The sequence below is a fragment of the Schistocerca americana genome, chromosome 5, assembly GCF_021461395.2.
Source record: "Schistocerca americana isolate TAMUIC-IGC-003095 chromosome 5, iqSchAmer2.1, whole genome shotgun sequence".
Classification (NCBI taxonomy): Eukaryota; Metazoa; Arthropoda; class Insecta; order Orthoptera; family Acrididae; genus Schistocerca; species Schistocerca americana.
The window spans coordinates 639,968,273-639,988,768 of record NC_060123.1 but is presented as its reverse complement, the minus strand read 5'-3'; the positions used below and the strand labels follow the sequence as shown (position 1 = coordinate 639,988,768).

The 20,496-nt window shown below is 43.1% G+C and overlaps 1 protein-coding gene across 1 annotated transcript in view; it reads left to right on the top strand.

Moving 5' to 3' along the window:
• Positions 1 to 3,288: 3,288 nt before the first annotated feature.
• Positions 3,289 to 20,496, top strand: part of LOC124615867 (serine/threonine-protein kinase Nek7-like) — a 64,032-nt gene continuing 46,824 nt past the window's right edge. Inside the window, exon 1 of the mRNA XM_047144027.1 lies at positions 3,289 to 3,813. Coding sequence (XP_046999983.1) covers positions 3,583 to 3,813 — 231 coding nt within the window. The 5' untranslated portion in view covers positions 3,289 to 3,582. The remainder of the gene's footprint in view (positions 3,814 to 20,496) is intronic.

The following is a 20,496-nucleotide window of genomic DNA, read 5'->3' as shown; positions in this document are numbered from 1 at the left end:
TCCGACCAACGCCCATTTGATGGCTTCCTCTGTTGAGCAACAACCATCGACCCGTAATCATAGAAGCGAGGCCTTGCTTAGGGAATACCACAAGCTACAGGCGAACCTGGAGTTACCCATACAAAAAGACATACACTATATGATCAAAAGTACTCGGACACCAGGCTGAAAGCCAGCCGGAGTAGCCGAGCGGTTAAAGGCGCTACAGTCGGGAACCGCACGACCGCTACGGTCGCAGGTTCGAATCCTGCCTCGGGCGTGGATGTGTGTGATGTCCTTAGGTTAGTTAGGTTTAAGTAGTTCTAAGTTCTAGGGGACTTACGACCACAGCAGTTGAGTCCCATAGTGCTCAGAGCCATTTGAACCATTTTTGAAACAGGCTGAAAAGGACTTCCAAGTTCGTGGCGCCCTCCATCGGTAATGCTGGGATTCAGTATGGTGTTGGCCCACCTTTAGCCTCAGCTTCCACTCTCGCAGGCATACGTTCAATCAGGTGCTGGAAGGTTTCTTGGGGAATGGCAGCCCATTCTTCACGGAGTGCTGCACTGAGGAGAGGTATCGATGTCGGTCGGTGCGGCCTGGCACGAAATTGGCGTTCCAAAACATTCCAAAGGTGTTCTATAGGATTCAAGTCAGGACTCTGTGCAGGCCAGACCATTACAGAGATGTTATTGTCGTGTAACCACTCCGCCACAGGCTGTACATTATGAACAGGTGATCGATCGTCTTGAAAGATGCAGTCGCCATCCCCGAATTGCTCTTCAACAGTGGGAAGCAAGAAGGTGCTTAAAACATCAATGTAGGCCTGTGCTCTGATAGTGCCACGCAAAACAAAAAGGGGTGCAAGCACCCTCCATGAAAAAAACGACCACATCATAACACCACCGTCTCCGAATTTTACTGTTGGCACTTAACACGCTGGCAGATGACGTTCACTGGGCATTCGCCATACCCACATCCTGCCATCGGATCGCCACATTGTGTACCGTGATTCGTCACTCCACACAACGTTTTTCCACTGGTCATTGGTCCAATGTTAACGCTCCGTACACCAAGTGAGGCGTCGCTTGGCATTTACCGGCGTGATGTGTGGCTTATGAGCAGCCGCTCGACCATGAAATCCATGTTTTCTCACCTCCCGTCTGACTGTCGTAGTACTTACCGTGGATCCTGATGCAGTTTGGAATTCCTGTGTGATGGTCTGGACAGATGTCTGCCTATTACACATTACGACCCTCTTCAGCTGTCGGCGGTCACTGTCAGTCAACAGACGATGTCGGCCCGTACGCTTTTGTGCTGTACATGTCCCTTCAGGTTTCCACTTCATTATCACATCAGAAATAGTGGATCTAGGAATGTTTAGGAGTGTGGAAATCTCGCATACAGTCGTATGACACAAGTGACACCCATCTCCTGACGAAGTTCGAAGTCCAAGAGTTCCGCGGAGCGCCCCACTCTGCTCTCACGATTTCTAATGACTGCTGAAGTCGCTGATGTGAAGTACCTGGCAGTAGGTGACAGCACAATGCACCTAATTTGAAAAACGTAGGTTTTTGGGGGTGTCCGGATACTTTTGATCACACAGTGTACGTAGCGGTCTACGACGAAATACAAACCCACCGTTATGGCAAACAGAACAGCTAGATGCCAGTAATATCGAGGCGAGAGACCTGTGGGATCAGAATTGTCACCCTGCTGAGAAGGAGCGAAGTGGTTCCGAGAGCATAACTGTGTTACTGCTCGCACAGAACTCGAAGGGAAACTATGGGTCAAACCGAACAGAGCTCGCAATGGCCATGGTCGACGCGCAGACGCACTTTGCAAATCAAGCATATTAGTGATGTATGCCCCTTGCGCTCCAATCAGCGTAGTTGGAGCGGCCTGATGAAAGCTGACAATACAGCTCTTATATGGATTAGGGGATCTTAGACATTGACATGTAGTTATTTTTATATGTAGTTCCGTCTATCTGTATTCTTGTTATATTCATATAGTAACGTTAATCCCGTATTTCTACACTGCATGTGAGCCATATGAATAAATATGGGGCGTCGTTCACACTGGACAAGAACAGAAAAGAAACTGTCAGCTGTCTCGTTGAAGTTAGCATCCCATTAATTCAGAAGTGACAACTGCTTTGGGAGCTGTCTTACTTCTCAATAATACAATGGGGAGAGACAGACGCTAGGAAAAACAGTCTCGACGCGCTCCCTCTAACGCTTAGTGTGATCTCCAGATGTGGAGTGTTAATCAAACTTGCGGTCACAGGCTGTTTGGAATAAGTGTGTTTTGCAAGCCTTAAATTTCTTTTAAAATATTGTCGGGTTTCCAGCCTCGTCAAGTGTTTTACTGTCCATGAGCTTTCGGCAGAGATCTCAGCCATTGTCAAGTGGTTAGAAAATGGTTTAAAAATCGGTATTACGCAGGTTGTTAACAGGGTCGGAATTGGAACTTTTTATTGGCTACTTAAAAGTCATCTTACGCTTCCAAAATATTAAAAATACTCCGAACCCCCCATGTCTAGTCCCCGCCCCGGTACAAACTATCATACGGGCGCCCTTGAACTACGATGCATCACAAAAATGCATTAAAATAACAGTGACCATTTTAGACTACCATGAGTATCGTACATTATACAGACGACAAGAAAGTAGGTCCTATTCCTGTAGAGGGTAGTCACAATATCCATTACATGGGAATCTTGCCAAGAAATTTTCACAAAGTCATTTACTGTACATGTTAATAGATGGCAAGCGGATATTGTGGATACTTATTTGTTGCCTAAGCTCCTGCCCTTAATTCTTCAAAATTGCGTAGGCCTTTCTTATGACATAAAACGTGAATATCTAAAAATGGTTGTAGTCTCTTGCTCCTCTCCGCCTGTCAACGAACAGAGATGTTGATATAGGGCAGTAATGATTACTATGAACACTGCCACGAATGAAGCTATGAAAATGGACTGTCGTGTCTCTTTGTCATGTGTGCTTTGGTCGATAACCTTCAAGTGCTGATGAATAGTAGACGTAAATACTGCGTTGCTAGGTAACAGGACAGCAAAACAACGACCACTATGTACACGTGTCTGAATTCGCCGCGACAGTCACAGTTAATTCATACGACAAGAAGACGATCAAAATTACAGTACCATGAGTTTTTATACGGTTTTCTGATCTCAGATACAGCTAGTCTAAGCTTTCTCCTTCCGACGGTAAAAAGCAATAACACCGTTACTTAGCAACTGTAAGCGTAAACAATGGCAATGACGCATCGCAACGTCAATGATACCACTTTAGCAGCTGTTGAGAGCTACAAGTCGGAATACGACGTTTCTGTGATGAAAAGAAACTGTGTCGCTGATATGATGAAGCGACATCGGCTACCTCATACACTCAATCAAGCAGAATGTTTACGAGAGCGCAAGTCAAAGCTGGAGAGCGTAGGTTGTCACCTGTTACTTGTCGAATCTTGCGTCTGCGCAGTCGTTCCGTAGGGGAAGTCGCGTCGCCGCCCCACATTCCAATTGACGGCGCGGAACAGAAAGTACGTTGACGCGAAAAGTGTGCGCATAAGCCCCTTCGCGACATGAGTGACGCGGAAATTCTGGCTCTGACGGCCAACCTAGGGGAGTCGCGTTACGGAAGCTTAAATCAGTTTAACGTTGAGCGACAGATCGGCAAAGGACAATTTAGCGTCGTTTATAGAGCACGTAGCAAAGTGGACGGATCAGTCGTTGCCTTGAAAAAAGTGCAAATCTTCGAGATGATGGACGCAAAGGCTCGCCTTGATTGTATGAAAGAAATCAAACTGTTGCAGGTAAAGGATTTATATATTTTAACGAAACATGAATGCAACTATTTGAAAACACTGATTCTGTCACGGGTAGCAGCAGCACCAGCAGCTTGACCCAGCAACATCGTAGCAGTAGTAGTAGTAGTAATAATAATAATAATAATAATAATAATAATAATAATAGTATTAGCACTACTAATAATATTATAATAATAGTAAACACTTTTGCTCCCCCCCCCCTTACCCACAGCACGTAGGTTAGTTCATGTAAGTCTTGCTGTGAGCAACCATTGTTCGCGTAATATGTAGCCCCCTAGCACGTATGGACGTATCAAACGATGAAAACTTACACATTCACTGTTTGATTAGTGAGAGTTTCATTCCCCACAGGTTTGTTGTAGCGTTTTGTAGTAAATTATTCACAGTAATAGTGCAATCAGTATGTTAGAAGAGTTATTTACTGCAGCTGTGAGATAGTTCTGGCAGTTACATTTGGTGGGATTCGTATTGGCTAATTTTGTACAACAATAGCTTCCTCACCATTGACGGGAGCGACACGCCGATGTATCTTGTTGAACATATGGTGTTCAGAAAGATATCGGTGAAACATTATAAAAACCGACTTGTGCATGTTACGTAAATACGAATCGATGATAGTGGTAAATATTTTCATCGCATTTGCTATTTATTTATTTATCGGGTCGCATAATCCGGGAGAATGGTAGCGTCAGTTGAACACACGGAAGCCCTACGTTTGCATTATCAGCACACGTCTCGTAAGTTCTAAAATACCTCCTGGCGTGAAACAAGGGTTTCTTACTCTGGATTATTACTATCGGTTAGCTACTTTCATCGCTCATTCGTTTTATGAGCAGTTAATTTGCCCGAAACAAAAATTTCCGAAAACTTGAAAAGATAGTTCCACCTTCAGTCCGTGTTTTTAATGAGAGGCAAATAAACAAGAAACGTCACGTGCAGCAGCATCCAGAATAATGTAACCAATACTTCATTGATTTACCAGTATATTTTCGCCTCACACTCGTTGAACTTTGGTTGGGTCAATCGAAAGTTTTGGTTCCACCCCCTCACCCTAGATAGTGACATAAACTGTGTTGCGTTGTGAGACTTTATGTTTACTACACTGGCATTTATATATTTACGTGTTCCGTCATTCATTCGTAGACAAACTTACACAATTTCCATTGTATTTGTACATCCCAGTACAAAATTACACAAATTTATCACAATACAGTTAAAACTTAATTAAATCACTCTAAAATATGTAACATACCTTCTACTCTCCCCTTAATCGTACATAAAGTTTCTGGTTTCTTGGACTTGTGTTGGTGGGTGCCACACTGTAGTTGTAACAAAGTCGACACAACAAAAATAGCAGTGTACAGTTTTCCTTTCTACACAATGTTATAAAATCAAATGGGGATGTACATTTGAACTGCTGGGTGTGGGTCTGGAGTTAGGTCTTGGTGATGGAGGGGAGGTGCTAAATTGATGGTTCCTTCATGTCTCAGGAAGTGTCCTAGCGACTGACCCCTTCTTTTATTCAAGTTAAGCTACACATTTCTTTTCCTCTCAGTTCTGTTCAGCACTGCATTGGTTACGCTGCTCACCCATCTAGTTCTTAACTTCAATATGTTTATGGTATCCTTATTAGTAGAATAGCTTAAATAGCAGTATTCCGTTCATTTGATTGTAGTAATATTATTGTATCTTGATGCTGTCTGCTTAGATATAGCTGGTGGATGCCATAGAACTGGTAATAAATTAGTAATAAGTAAAAAACTGGCAACCAATCTTCAGCATTTTCTGTACTATCATATTTCAGACGCTTCTATATTCTTGTCTGAACTGCTTGTTGTCCACAATTCTCTTCCCTGTAAGGCTATACTGAACACAAATATCTTCAGAAAAGAGTTCATAACACTTAAATTTATATTTTATGTTAACAAATTTCTCTTCTTCAGAAACGCTTTCCTTCCTAGTCTGCATATTAGCCTATACCTTCTCTACTTCAACCACCACCAGTTATATTACTACAAAAATAGCAAAACTCATCTACTACTTTTACTGTCTCATTTCCTAATATAATTACCTAGGAATTACCTGATTTAATTCTCTACATCCCATCACCTTTGTTTCGCTTTTGTTGATGTTAATCATATATCCTCCTTTCAACACATTGACCATTAGGCCTACATTCAGCTACTCTTCCAAGTGACTTGCAAATTACAATGTCATGGGCAAACATCAAATTTTTATTCCTTCTCCCTGAACTTTACCCCTTTCTACTTATTTTTAGGCACCATGTCACGAATCGGGCGGCCACTCCCCGCCGGAGGTTCGAGTCCTCCCTCGGGTTTGGGTGTGTGTGTGTTGTCTTTAGCGTAGGCCCTAAGTTAGTTTAAGTAGTGTGTAAGTCTAGGGACTGATGACCTCAGCAGTTTGGTCCCATAGGAATTCACACACATTTGAACATCTACTTTTTTTCATTTCCTGTACTGCCTGTTCAGCTTAAAAAACAAATAACATCAGGGATAGGTAGCAACCCTGTCTCACTCTCTTCTCAACTACTGCTTTCCTTTCATGCCCTTCAATTGTTATAACTGCCGTGTGGTTTCTGTACATGTTTATATAACCTTTCTCTCCCTGTATTGTATCCCTGCTGCCTTCGACGCTCAAAATGTTTATTCCAGTCAACATAGTCAAAATTTTTCTCTACATCTGTTATTGTGGTCTTCAGTTCAGAGATTAGTTTGATGCAGATATCCATGCTACTCTATCCTTGCAAGCTTCTTCATCTCTGAGTAACTGCTGCAACCTACATTCCTCTGAATCTGCTTAGTGTACTCGTCTCTTGGTCTCCCTCTACAAGTTTCACCTTCCACACTTCCCTCCAGTACTAAATTGGTGATTCCTTGATGCCTCAGAACGTGTCCTACCAACTGACCCCTTAAAGTCAAGTTGTGCCACAAATTCCTCTTCCCCCCACTTCTATTCAGTACCTCATCATTAGTTAAGTGATCTACCCATCTAATCTTCAACATTCTTCCTTAGTACCACATTTTGAAAGTGTCTATTCTTGTCTTGTCTAAACTGTTTATTGTCCATTTTTAACTTCCATACAGGGCTACAGTCCATACAAATATTTTCAGGAAAGACTTCCTGGCACTTACATCTCTACTTGACTTTAACAAATTTCTCTTCTTCAGAAATGCTTTCTTTGCCATTGCCAGTCTACATTTTATATCCTCTCTACTTCGACCATGATCAGTTATTTTGCTCCCCAAATAGCAGAACTCATCCACTACGGTTCTTTAAGTGTCTCATTTCCTAATCTGATTCCCTCAGCATCACCTGGTTTAATTCGACTACATTCCATTAGCCTCGTTTTGCTTTTGTTTATGTTCATCTTATATCCTCCTTTCAAGACACTGTCCATTCCATTCAACAGCTCTTACAATGTCGTCAGCAAACCTCAAAGTTTTTATTTGTTCTCCATTGATTTTAATTCCTACTCCAAATTTTTCTTTTGTTTACTTTACTGCTTGCTCAGTATACAGATGAAATAACATTGGAGACAGACTACAACCCTGTCTCACTCCATTCTCAACCACTGCTTCCCTTTCATGCCCAGCGACTCTTATAACTGCCATCTGGTTTCTGTACAAATTGTAAATAGCCTTTCATTCCCTATATTTGACCCCTGCCACCTTCAGAATTTGAAAGAGGGTATTCCAGTCAACACTGTCAAAAGCTTTCTGTAAGTCTACAAATGTTAGAAACATAGGTTTGCCTTTCCTTAATCTATCTTCTAAGACAAGTCATAGGGTCAGTATTACCTCACGTGCTTCTGCATTTCTACGGAATCCAAATTGATCTTCCCCGAGGTCAGCTTCTACCAGTTTTTCAGTTCGTCTGTAAAGAATTTGTGTTAGTATTTTGCAGCCGTGATTTATTAAACTGATAGTTCGATAATTTTCCCACCTGTCAACACTTGCTTTCTTTGGGATTGGAATTATTATATTCTTCTTGAAATCTGAGGGTATTTCACCTGTCTCGTACATCTTGCTCACCAGATGGTAGAGTTTTGTCAGGGCTGGCTCTCCCAAGGCTATCAGTAGTTCCAATTGAATGTTGTCTACACCCGGGGCCTTGTTACGATTTAGGTGTTTCAGCGCTATGTCAAATTCTTCAAACAGTATCATATCTCCTATTTCATCTTTGTCTACATCCTCTTCCATTTCCATAATATTGCACTCTAGTACACTGCCCTTTTATAGACCCTCTATACGCTCCTTCCACCTTTCTGTTTTCCCCTCTTTGCTTAGGATTGGTTTTCCATCTGAGCTCTTGATATTCGTACAGGTGGTTCTCTTTCCTCTAAAGGTCTCTTTAATTTTCCTGTAGGCAGTATCTATCTTACCTCTAGTCATATACGCCTCTACATCCTTGCATTTGTCCTCTGGCCTCCCCTGCATCGCCATTTTGCACTTCCTGTCAATCTCATTTTTGAGATGTTTGTATTCCTTTTCACCTACTTCATTTACTGCATTTTTATGTTTCCTCCATTCATCAGTTAAATTCAATATCTCTTCTGTTATCCAAGGATTTCTACTAGCCCTTGTCTTTTTACCTACTTGATTCTCTGCTGCCTTCACTATTTCATCTCTCAAAGCTACTCATTCTCCTTCTATATTCCGTTTCCCTGTTCTTGTCAATTGTTCCCTAATGCTCCCTCTGAAACCCTCTAAAACCTCTGTTTCTTTCAGTTTACCTGGGTCCCATCTGCTTAAGTTCCCACCTTTTTGCAATTTCTTCAGTTTTAATCTACTGTTCATAATAAATAAATTGTGGCCTGAGTCCACATCTGCCCCTGGAAATGTCTTACAATTTAAAACCTGGTTCCTAAAACTCTGTGTTACCATTATATATTCTATGTGAAACCTTCCAGTGTCTCCAGGCCTCTTCCACATATACAACCTTCTTTCATGATTCTTAAACAAAGTATTAGCTATGATTAGGTTATGCTCTGTGCAAAGTTCTAACAGGCAGCTTCCTCTTTCATTCCTTATCCCCAGTCCATATTCACCTACTACTATTCCTTCTCTTCCTTTTCCTGCTATCGAATTCCAGTCCCACATGACTATTAAATTTTCCTCTCCCTGAACTATGTGAATAATTTCTTTTATCACAACATAAATTTATTCAATCTCTTCATCATCTGCAGAGCTAGTTGGCATATAAACTTGTACTACTGTGGTAGGTATGGGCTTCATGTCTGTCTTGGCTACACTAATGCATTCACTGTGCTGTTTGTAGTAGCTTATCCACACTTTTTTTTTAAATTCATTATTAAACCAACTGCTGAATTGCCCCTATTTGATTTTGTATTTATAACCCTGAATTTACCTGACCAGAAGTCTTATTCCTCCTGCCATCGAACTGCACTAACTTCAACTTTAACCTTTTAAAATTTTCTAACCTACCTGCCTGATTCAGAGATCTCACATTCCACGATCCGATCCATAGAACGCCTGTTTTGTTTCTCCTGATAACAACATCCTCCCGAGTAGTCCCCACCCAGAGATCCGAATGGGGAACTATTTTACTTCTGAAATACAACCCAAGAGGGCACCATCATTATTTAACCATACAGTAAAGCTGCATGCCGTTGGGAAAAATTAGGGCTATCCTGGCTGTCGGCCATTTGCAGTACCAGCACAGCAAGGCCGTTTTGGTTACAAGGCCAGATCAATCATCCAGACTGTTGCCCCTGCAACTACTGAAAAGGCTGCTGCCCCTCTTCAGGAACCACATGTATGTTTGGCCTTTCAACAGAAACCCCACCATTGTGGTTGCACCTATGGTATGGCTATCTGTATCGCTGAGGCATGTAAGCCTCCCCAACAATGGCAAGGTCCATGGCTCATGGCTCTACATCTACAAATTATATAAATGTAGGTTTGCCTTTCCTCAGCGTTTCATAGCACCATTATTGCCTTGCATGTTCCTACATTTCTCCGCAACCCAAACTGATCTTCCCCACAGTTCGCTTCTACCAATTTATCCAGTCTTTTATTTTGAACTAGAATATTAAAGTGATAGTTCAGTATTAATCATACCTGTCAGTGCCTGCTTTCTTTGGGATTGCAATTATTACATTCTTCTTGAAGCCTGAAGGTGTTTCATCTATCTCACACACCTTGCACACCAGGTGGAATAGTTTTGTCATGACTGGCTGTCACAAAATGACAGTAGTTCTGAAGGAATGTCATCTACTCTTGGGGGCTTGTTTCAGTTGGGTCTTTTAGTGCTTTGTCATATTCTTCTGACAGTATCATGTTTCCCATCTCATCTTCATTTACTTCCTCTTCCCTTTCTGTAGTATTTCCTTGAAGGTCATGTCCCTTGTATAGCCCCTCTATATATGCCTTATATCTTTCGTCTTTCCCTTCTTTGCTTAATACTGGTTTTCTGTCTGAGCTATTCATGCAACTACTTCTTTTTCTGCAAAGGCTTCTTTGAATCTCTTATAGGCAGTATTTATCTTTCCCCTGGTTCTATATGCCTCTGTAGACTTGCATTTGTCATGTAGGCATTCCTGCATAGCCATTTTGCACTTTGTGTCAATCTAATTTTATTAGATGTCCATATTCCCTTTCACTTTCATCATTTTCTGCATTTTTATATTTTCTCCTTTCCTCAATTAGGCCCCAAATTCAATATCACCTGTGATTTTCAAGGATTTCTACTGGGCCTTCTTTTACCTATTTGATCATCTGCTCCTTCCCCATCTCCTCTCGCAAAGCTGTCCAGTTATCTGTTATTGTATTCCTTTCCCCTGTTTCAGTCCAACATTGGCTAGTGCTCACTTTGGTTCCTTGAACTTATCCAGGTTCCATCTCCTTAATTTCCCACCTTTTGCAATTTCTTCAGTTTTAGTTTTACAGTTTGCTACCAATAAATTACAGTCAGAGCCCACATTTGTCCATGGAAATGTTAACAGTTTAAAATCTGATTCCCAAATCTCTGTGTTACCATCATATATCCAATATGAAATTTTCTTGTCCCCATGTCTCTTCCTCATATACAGTCTTCTTTTGTGATTCTTACACCAAGTGTTGATGATTAAATTATGCTCTGCGAAAAATTCTACCAGGTGGTTTTCTCCTTCATTCTTTTTCCCTGAGTACATATTCTCCTACTATTTTTCCTTCTCTTCCTTTTCCTACTGTTGTATTACAGGACCCCATCACAACTAAACTTTCCTCACACTTAACTACCTGAATAATTTGTTTTATCTCATAATTCATCCTTTCAATCTCATAATCTGTGGAACTCGTTGGCTTATCAACTTGTACTGCTGTGGTAGGTGTTGCCTTTGAGCCAGTCGTGGCTACAATAAAATTTTCACTCTGCTGTTCATAGTAGCTAACCTGCATCCCCATTTTTCATTCATTATATTTAGACCTGCATTACCCCTGTTTGATTTGGTATTTATAACCCTGTACTCATCTAGCCAGAATTCCTGTCCATCCTGTTACTGAACAGCACTAGTTCCCACTGCATCTAACTTCAACCTATTCATTTCCCTTTTTAAATTTTCTAACCTACCTTCCTGATTAAGGGATCTAACATTCTATGCTCCAGCCTGTAGAAATAAAGTTTTTTTAGTGATGATATTCCCCAGGGTAGTCCCCACCTGGATTTTACCTCTAGAATATTTTACCCAAGCAGATGCCATCATTATTTAACTGTACAGTAGAGCTGCATGGCCTAAAAAAAATGTGACAGCTGTAGTTTCCCCTTGCTTTCGGCCATTCACAGTACCAGCATAGCAAGGCCGTATTAGTTGATGTTGCAAGGCCAGATTAGTCAATCATCCAGACTGTTGCCCCTGCAGCTATGGAAAAGGTTCCTGCCTCTCTTCAGGAACCACATATTTGTCTGGCATCTCCCACAGACATACATCAGTTGTGCTCGCACCTACAGTATAGCTATCTGTATTGTTGAGACATGCAAGCCACCTGACCTTGGCAAGGTCTGTGGTTCATTGGGGAAAGAATAATGATGAAATACACTCCTGGAAATTGAAATAAGAACACTGTGAATTCATTGTCCCAGGAAGGGGAAACTTTATTGACACATTCCTGGGGTCAGATACATCACATGATCACACTGACAGAACCACAGGCACATAGACACAGGCAACAGAGCATGCACAATGTCGGCACTAGTACAGTGTATATCCACCTTTAGCAGCAATGCAGGCTGCTATTCTCCCATGGAGACGATCGTAGAGATGCTGGATGTAGTCCTGTGGAACGGCTTGCCATGCCATTTCCACCTGGCTCCTCAGTTGGACCAGTGTTCGTGCTGGACGTGCAGACCACGTGAGACGACGCTTCATCCAGTCCCAAACATGCTCAATGGGGGACAGATCCGGAGATCTTGCTGGCCAGGGTAGTTGACTTACACCTTCTAGAGCACCTTGGGTGGCACGGGATACATGCGGACGTGCATTGTCCTGTTGGAACAGCAAGTTCCCTTGCCGGTCTAGGAATGGTAGAACGATGGGTTCGATGACGGTTTGGATGTACCGTGCACTATTCAGTGTCCCCTTGACGATCACCAGTGGTGTACGGCCAGTGTAGGAGATCGCTCCCCACACCATGATGCCGGGTGTTGGCCCTGTGTGCCTCGGTCGTATGCAGTCCTGATTGTGGCGCTCACCTGCACGGCGCCAAACACGCATACGACCATCATTGGCACCAAGGCAGAAGCGACTCTCATCGCTGAAGATGACACGTCTCCATTCGTCCCTCCATTCACGCCTGTCGCGACACCACTGGAGGCGGGCTGCACGATGTTGGGGCGTGAGCGGAAGACGGCCTAACGGTGCGCGGGACCGTAGCCCAGCTTCATGGAGACGGTTGCGAATGGTCCTCGCCGATACCCCAGGAGCAACAGTGTCCCTAATTTGCTGGGAAGTGGCGGTGCGGTCCCCTACGGCACTGCGTAGGATCCTACGGTCTTGGCGTGCGTCGCTGCGGTCCGGTCCCAGGTCGACGGGCACGTGCACCTTCCGCCGACCACTGGCGACAACATCGATGTACTGTGGAGACCTCACGCCCCACGTGTTGAGCAATTCAGCGGTACGTCCACCCGGCCTCCCGCATGCCCACTATATGCCCTCGCTCAAAGTCCGTCAACTGCGCATACGGTTCACGTCCACGCTGTCGCGGCATGCTACCAGTGTTAAAGACTGCGATGGAGCTCCGTATGCCACGGCAAACTGGCTGACACTGACGGCGGCAGTGCACAAATGCTGCGCAGCTAGCGCCATTCGACGGCCAACACCGCGGTTCCTGGTGTGTCCGCTGTGCCGTGCGTGTGATCATTGCTTGTACAGCCCTCTCACAGTGTCCAGAGCAAGTATGGTGGGTCTGACACACCGGTGTCAATGTGTTCTTTTTTCCATTTCCAGGAGTGTATATAAAATGTTTCACTGTATAATTTTAAATCTGTACTGTATCTCACTTACGCATAATTTTCAAGAAACTGCAATTAAGGTGATTACATCATTTGAAAAGCACTATGCCAACAACCTGGTAAGTACATACACCAAGCAGTTAATTGAAGAAAGGACTACAACACAATAAACTCTCAAACTTTTGATGTCATAATTTATAATGTATAAAATCAGAATATACAGTACTTATTAATAGTGGCATCACACTCACAGGTGCCATTACCATTTCTCTTGGCAATAAGATTGTGAACAAAGGTCTACAGAGTGTGGCTTTATGAACAGGTAGACAGAAGTACTATGTTAAAGGGTTATTCATCCATACATTTAGGAATGTCCACAATTATTATTATTATTATTATTATTATTATTATTATTATTATTATTATTTCAGTGAGGGTCTTTTCCTATATTGCTTTACTCAACTTCCTGTGGTGTGCATGTTCTGCCTGTGGACTCATGAACTTTGCTAGCAATAGATGCAGTCAGCCTGTGAATGGGCACCTTTCTCTGGCTGAAAACTTTTCTGCAGCCAGTCAGTCTGCAAGCCCATCCACATAAGTCTCTATCTGTAAATTATACAAGTAGGTTCCAACTATTAGAGTTAGTTAGTCCTTTGCAGACAGACTAGGTGGTCAGTGTGAGGGTGACACATTATAATATAAGTAATGATTTGTCAGCAAAGGTCATACTTGATTGGCTTTAGAGCTCTCTGACACAATTTAATGACATTATTCCTATGTTGTTGTTGTTGTTGTGGTCTTCAGTCCTGAGACTGGTTTGATGCAGCTCTCCATGCTACTCTATCCTGTGCAAGCTTCTTCATCTCCCAGTACCTACTGCAACCTACATCCTTCTGAATCTGCTTAGTGTATTCATCTCTTGGTCTTCCCCTAAGATTTTTACCCTCCACGCTGCCCTCCAATACTAAATTGGTGATCCCTTGATGCCTCAGAACATGTCCTACCAACCGATCCCTTCTTCTGGTCAAGTTGTGCCACAAACTTCTCTTCTCCCCAATCCTATTCAATACTTCCTCATTAGTTATGTGATCTACCCATCTAATCTTCAGCATTCTTCTGTAGCACCACATTTCAAAAGCTTCTATTCTCTTCTTGTCCAAACTATTTATCGTCCATGTTTCACTTCCATACATGGCTACACTCCATACAAATACTTTCAGAAATGACTTCCTGACTCTTAAATCTATACTTGATGTTAACAAATTTCTCTTCTTCAGAAACGATTTCCTTGCCATTGCCAGTCTACATTTTATATCCTCTCTACTTCGGTCATCATCAGTTATTTTGCTCCCCTAATAGCAAAACTCCTTTACTACTTTAAGTGTCTCATTTCCTAATCTAATACCCTCAACATCACCCCGACTTAATTCGACTACATTCCATTATCCTCGTTTTGCTTTTGTTGATGGTCATCTTATATCCTCCCTTCAAGACACCATCCATTCAGTTCAACTGCTCTTCCAAGTCCTTTGCTGTCTCTGACAGAATTACAATTCATCAGCGAACCTCAAAGTTTTTATTTCTTCTCCATGGATTTTAATACCTACTCCGAATTTTTCTTTTGTTTCGTTTACTGCTTGCTCAATATACAGATTGAATAACATCGGGGAGAGGCTACAACCCTGTCTTACTCCCTTGCCAAACTGATCTTCCCCGAGGTTGGCTTCTACTAGTTTTTCCATTCGTCTGTAAAGAATTCGTGTTAGTATTTTGCAGCTGTGGCTTATTAAACTGATTGTTCGGTAATTTTCACATCTGTCAACACCTGCTTTCTTTGGGATTGGAATTATTATATTCTTCTTGAAGTCTGAGGGTATTTCGCCTGTTTCATACATCTTGCTCACCAGATGGTAGAGTTTTGTCAGGACTGGCTCTCCCAAGGCCGTCAGTAGTTCCAATGGAATGTTGTCTACTCCGGGGGCCTTGTTTCGACTCAGGTTTTTCATCCTATAAAGAATGCAAAATAATTCACAAAGGTTTTAAAACTAATGTTCCAAACAGAAAAGTCCATGGTATGCTAAACTTCCAACTAATCTGGTATGACCTCCTCAATGGAATTGATAACATGCTTGTGCAGTAGTGCTTGACCCTGGGAAACCTAGTTAGAATCCTGGTGGTGGAAATAATTTTAATTGTCAGTATTTGGCCAGCAAGGGGAGGAGAGGTGGTGGGATAAAGTTCCTGATCACTAGACTTTATGCCAATGTTCTGATTTAAATACCAAAGCTCTCCACAGTGTCTCATGAAATAAGAGAGTGTGACTGTTAATGGTGATCTGTCCATCAGATGGGGATGTGAAGCTTAACTGCCCCCTTGGTGCTGTTTGCGAGCAGTAGGCAGTGGTCAGCACCAGGTTTCACCCTCTCCCTTCCGTCATCACCATCATTATCATTGTCAAACACAAACACTCATTACACTTAACACACACACACACACACACACACACACACACACACAGTACTGCAAATATTTGTAATGGAGCATGTTGTAAATAAATAAAAAAGAGGTAGTATTGAGAATTCACCAAATAAATGGAAAAGTGGAAAGCTGTATGGAAACTAATAAATAGTGGTGTTAAAAATACAAGAAATAACAAAATTAATCTCTCACCCCAAGAATTCAGTGATTTTTTTTCATTAAATCAGCTGAAGTAGGAAGTGCTACTATCAAATCTGGTATCAGTTCATCAGAGTTAGATCATAAGGAAATACAAGTAAGTTTTGTTTCTTTGAGGTCTCATGTGGTTTCGTATAATAATAGATTGTATTCAAGACCCAAGACCTGTTCAAATATCATATAAACAACTGTATATTAGAGGGATATTTTCATATGTAGCTTAAATTCTCTAGGATAGTTCCAGTACATAAAAAGGGAGATAATAATGTAAATAATGCCATCATTCATTGGATCTAGTGTGATACTACCAGCAAAAAACTGCACCTGCTGGAGTGGGTCTGACTAATTTTTTCTCCTATACTCTCGTGTATAAAATGTCTGTCCAAAATGAATTCTTCCCTATACCTCCATCTTAAAGTTGGTCTCCGCTCATGTGTGTTTCTTGTTTCTACTGTCTCTCCTCTCATTCGTTCACACTGCTTGTATCTCCATCCACCTCTCTCTTTCTTTTATTGCCACCGTCTCTCACTGACCATCAGTATCTCCTATCTCTTTGGCTTGCATTGTTATTATCTTCATCCATCCCTTGTTTTCTGTCACTGCAACTTCCTGTCTCCTACCATCATTGTCTCCTCTCTCTTCCACCATCACTGTCTCTTGGCTACTCTCTTTAAGCACAAAAAAGTGTGAATATGTTTGCGTGCCAAAATTTTTGGTGAGGAAAGCAGAATGAGGATTGAGACAGCTGGTTCCCCACTTCTCTGTCAGAGTCTTTTAAAGAGGATCATATTTACCTTTTTTGTGCTCTGTCAGGAGCACTGTTCCACTGGGGGCCACTTGTATAGAATGAATTCTATAGGTCAGTAAAGTTTTGACATTTCATTTACATACTTCAACATATTTATATATCTTGTCACACAAACACAACAAAAAATTTGTTTAATAGAAGATTAAGACAGTCATTTGCTTTACATTTATTCTGGATACTTTCCTCATCTGTCTCAGTTCACCGAAAATGCACAGCTTGCGATTCATATCTTGAAAGAGTACAAATGAAATAAGAAATATTTTACTGAATTTTCACTGCTTCCAGTTTTATGTAATTTTTGGCAGTCATTTTAAGTTCTTTTCCGGCATGTTAATACTGTTTTTAGCCCATTTTCTGTTACTGTGGTACCACTTTGGGCATATTTGTGTAGGCATGAAGTGCCCATTAGACAGATATAGCACATCATAAAGTTTTTTTGATGAAAAAATGCTGCCTAAAGACATAGTTTGATGATCCCAGAATCCTTGCAAGGATGTAAGAAACCTCGCTATGTGTTCATATGTCAGTTAAAACTACATTTACAGTGGTGGCTCTGACTGGGTATTACATTCATATTTTTTATGCTTATGTGTGGTAACTTTGAACCTCTGGATCTTGATAACATACTCATATAATGATATCAAAAAGTTTCAAGATTCCACAAGAAAATGTTCTTAGGAACATTTGGTAAAAATTTTGACAATCTGCTATGAACAGAAGTTATAGAAGGGGCCATCCTTACAGTTGGTACTTTCAGTACCCAAAAACCATAGTTTATCAGGGTTTTCTCAGGAACCAACCATGAACAAGTGGTGCTTTTATAAGCTGCCTAAGGTCCACCCTAGACCACACCTAACGCAAAAGAGCCAACCAATTTACTCAATTTGCCTGGACTGGAGGAAGTGTGTATTGTTTAAATTTTGACACTATGCTGTAGGATAGCTAGACTCTGTCTGTTCTTCTGATAGGTATACAAATGGTCTCTAGGCTACCCAAAACATTTGACCTCTTATCTCTGCGATGAATAGTGCCTGAGATATGAACCCCTCCTACATGCACCATCACCCCAGGGGGTCAACAACTCTTTTGTGGATACATGCGTGGCTATCACGGGGCCCCGAGCTATTGCAGCCTTCTTTCTTTCCAGGGCTGCATTTCCTTCCCCTTCCCCACCTTTCCCCTCCTTGCTCCTTTCTCGTTGCCCTCTCCTCTCCCTCTCTTGGTGTCCTTGCTTATGTTGGCCTCGCAATCCTCCTGGTTCTGTTGGTTTTACAATTTGGCTTTGTTGTGTAATCATCTCCTCCTTTTGGCACTCCCTGGTCCCCCTCTGGGGTTTGACCTCCATTACTAAATTTCTCTTCCATAGTGTGAGCCATTTGGGGAAGAGCACCTTACCTAGTGTCTCCGACGTGTGCCCTCCTAGTACATTCCACCTTTTCTTTCACGCCGTTGTCTGGTGCTAGGGTGCATAGCCAGGACGGTAGCCAGCCCGTGTGGTTGGGTCACTATGTACCCTTTTGGTTGAGCCCCCTGAACACACAGGGATCACATTTCTGATACCTGAGCTGTGACCTCCTCATGCAAGCCTTGGAGTGGTTGCTCGTCATCCTGGAGCATCGGAACTCCTGGCAATGGCCGCCGTGCCAGACGGCCCTTGCTGTGGCTGGGTGGCGCCCGTGAGGAGAGCCCCTGATCGGAGTGGGTGGTATCAGGGCGGACGCTATGCAAATGAAACGCATACGGATCCAGAACTCTGGCCGTTCTTCTGCGGCCGTCTCTCTGCGTGGAACTGATTCTTCGAGTGCTGCTTCTCTTGCCCCTTCGGCCTTCCCTTCCACGGCTACTCCCTAGGAAGAGGGTCAGGCCTGTTGGCTTGGGGCAAAACGTTTCCCCCATTATCTGGTTTGCACCAGGACTGATGGGGATACTTTCACCAATACCAAACCTTTATTCTTTGTGAAACACATTGAAGACGAGTTTGGCGAAGTGGACTCCCTGAGCAAGATGCGGTCGCGTTCGTTGCTGATAAAAACTGCTTCAGCTGCCCAGTCTGCGGCCCTTCATGCCTGTACCCATCTTGGCACAATCCCTGTGTCCATTACCCCCCACCAGTCTCTAAATATGGTTCAAGGTGTGATATTTCACGGGGATCTCATCCTTCAAACTGATGAGGAACTTCGGGCCAATCTCGCACGGCGGGGTGTTCACTTTGTTCCGCGTGTTCAGAAGGGTCCTAAGGACAATCGCATTGATACTGGTGCCTTTATCCTGGCCTTTGAAGGGGATACCCTCCCTGAGAAGGTAAAGATTATGGTTTATCGATGTGGTGTGAAGCCGTACATCCCACCTCCTATGAGGTGTTTTAAGCGCTTGCGTTTTGGACACGTGTCTTCCCACTGTTCACAGGCCCCTATCTGTGGTGACTGTGGACGTCCACTCCATGTGTGTGTTAAGTGTCAGGGCAATCATTCTCCACATTCACCAGAGTGCCCAGTATATAAGAAGGAAAAGAAGATACAGGAGTATAAGTCACTCGATCGTTTAACGTACACAGAGGCCCGTAAGAAGTATACATGTCTTCACCCTGTGTCCATGAAATCTAGTTACTCTTTGGTTACATCTTCACCCCTTCCTCTCCCTTCCTTACCCCAGTCCCGGACCCCTCACCTCCACCCCTCCCTGCGGCTCCCACACCTTCTCCTCCGGGCGCTGCTCCCACTCCCCAGCTGGAGAAGTGTCCCACATCTTCGGCGTCTGCCAGTCAAGGGCGCTCCTTCTGGGATACCCCTTCCTGGCACCTTCCAGGCCAAAGGTCTCCTGCCACGCGACGACCACGAGAACCATGGTCTATTGGCCCCCAGGTCGCCCGATCTCTTTCTGTTCCCGATCTTGCTGCAGCTGGCTCTTTTATGCTGCTTAGCCCTCCTCGATCTCAAACAGAAAAGAAGAAGAAACATAAGTCCCCAGACAAGGAGCCTCTGGTGTCACTAGAGGTCCCATCCCCAGCTTCACAACCAGATTCTGACCTGTTGTTCATGGATGTCGCCCCCTCCTTGTCGGTGACGGGTGGTGACCCGACAGCATGACTGGCTTTAGCCTGTTCAACCCCCATTTGAATCATCGTTCTGTGGTTTTCCAATGGAATTGTAATGGATATTACCGTCTCCTTCTGGAGTTGAAATCCCTTATTTTGTCTTACTCTACAGCTTGTGTGGTTCTACAGGAATCTCATTTTACTGATGATCACTCACCGACACTCTGTGGGTTCCGTGTTTTCTGTCGAAATCGGGTCGGCCCCCTGCAGGCTTCTGGTGTCGTTTGTACGTTGGTCCGTACAGACGTTGCTAGCACGTGGATTCCTCTTCAAACTACATTGGAAGCGGTTGCTGTTAGGGTCCACCTGGACTCTGAGGTCATGGTTTGCAGTCTTTATCTCCCTCCTGACGGGAATCTTATACCTGCTGCCTTAACTGCCCTTCTCTAGCAACTTTCTCCTCCCTTCCTCCTCCTTGGAGATTTTAATGCTCATCATCCCTTGTGGGGCAGTGCCTTTCCATCTAGACGAGGTCTTCTCATAGACCAGTTTATTGCAGACCACGACTTGTGCCTTCTTAATGATGGCTCCCCTACTCATTTCAGTGCCGGTCATGGTACCTTTTCTGCCATTGATCTTTCTCTTTCTTCTCCCTCTCTCCTCCCTTCATTACATTGGT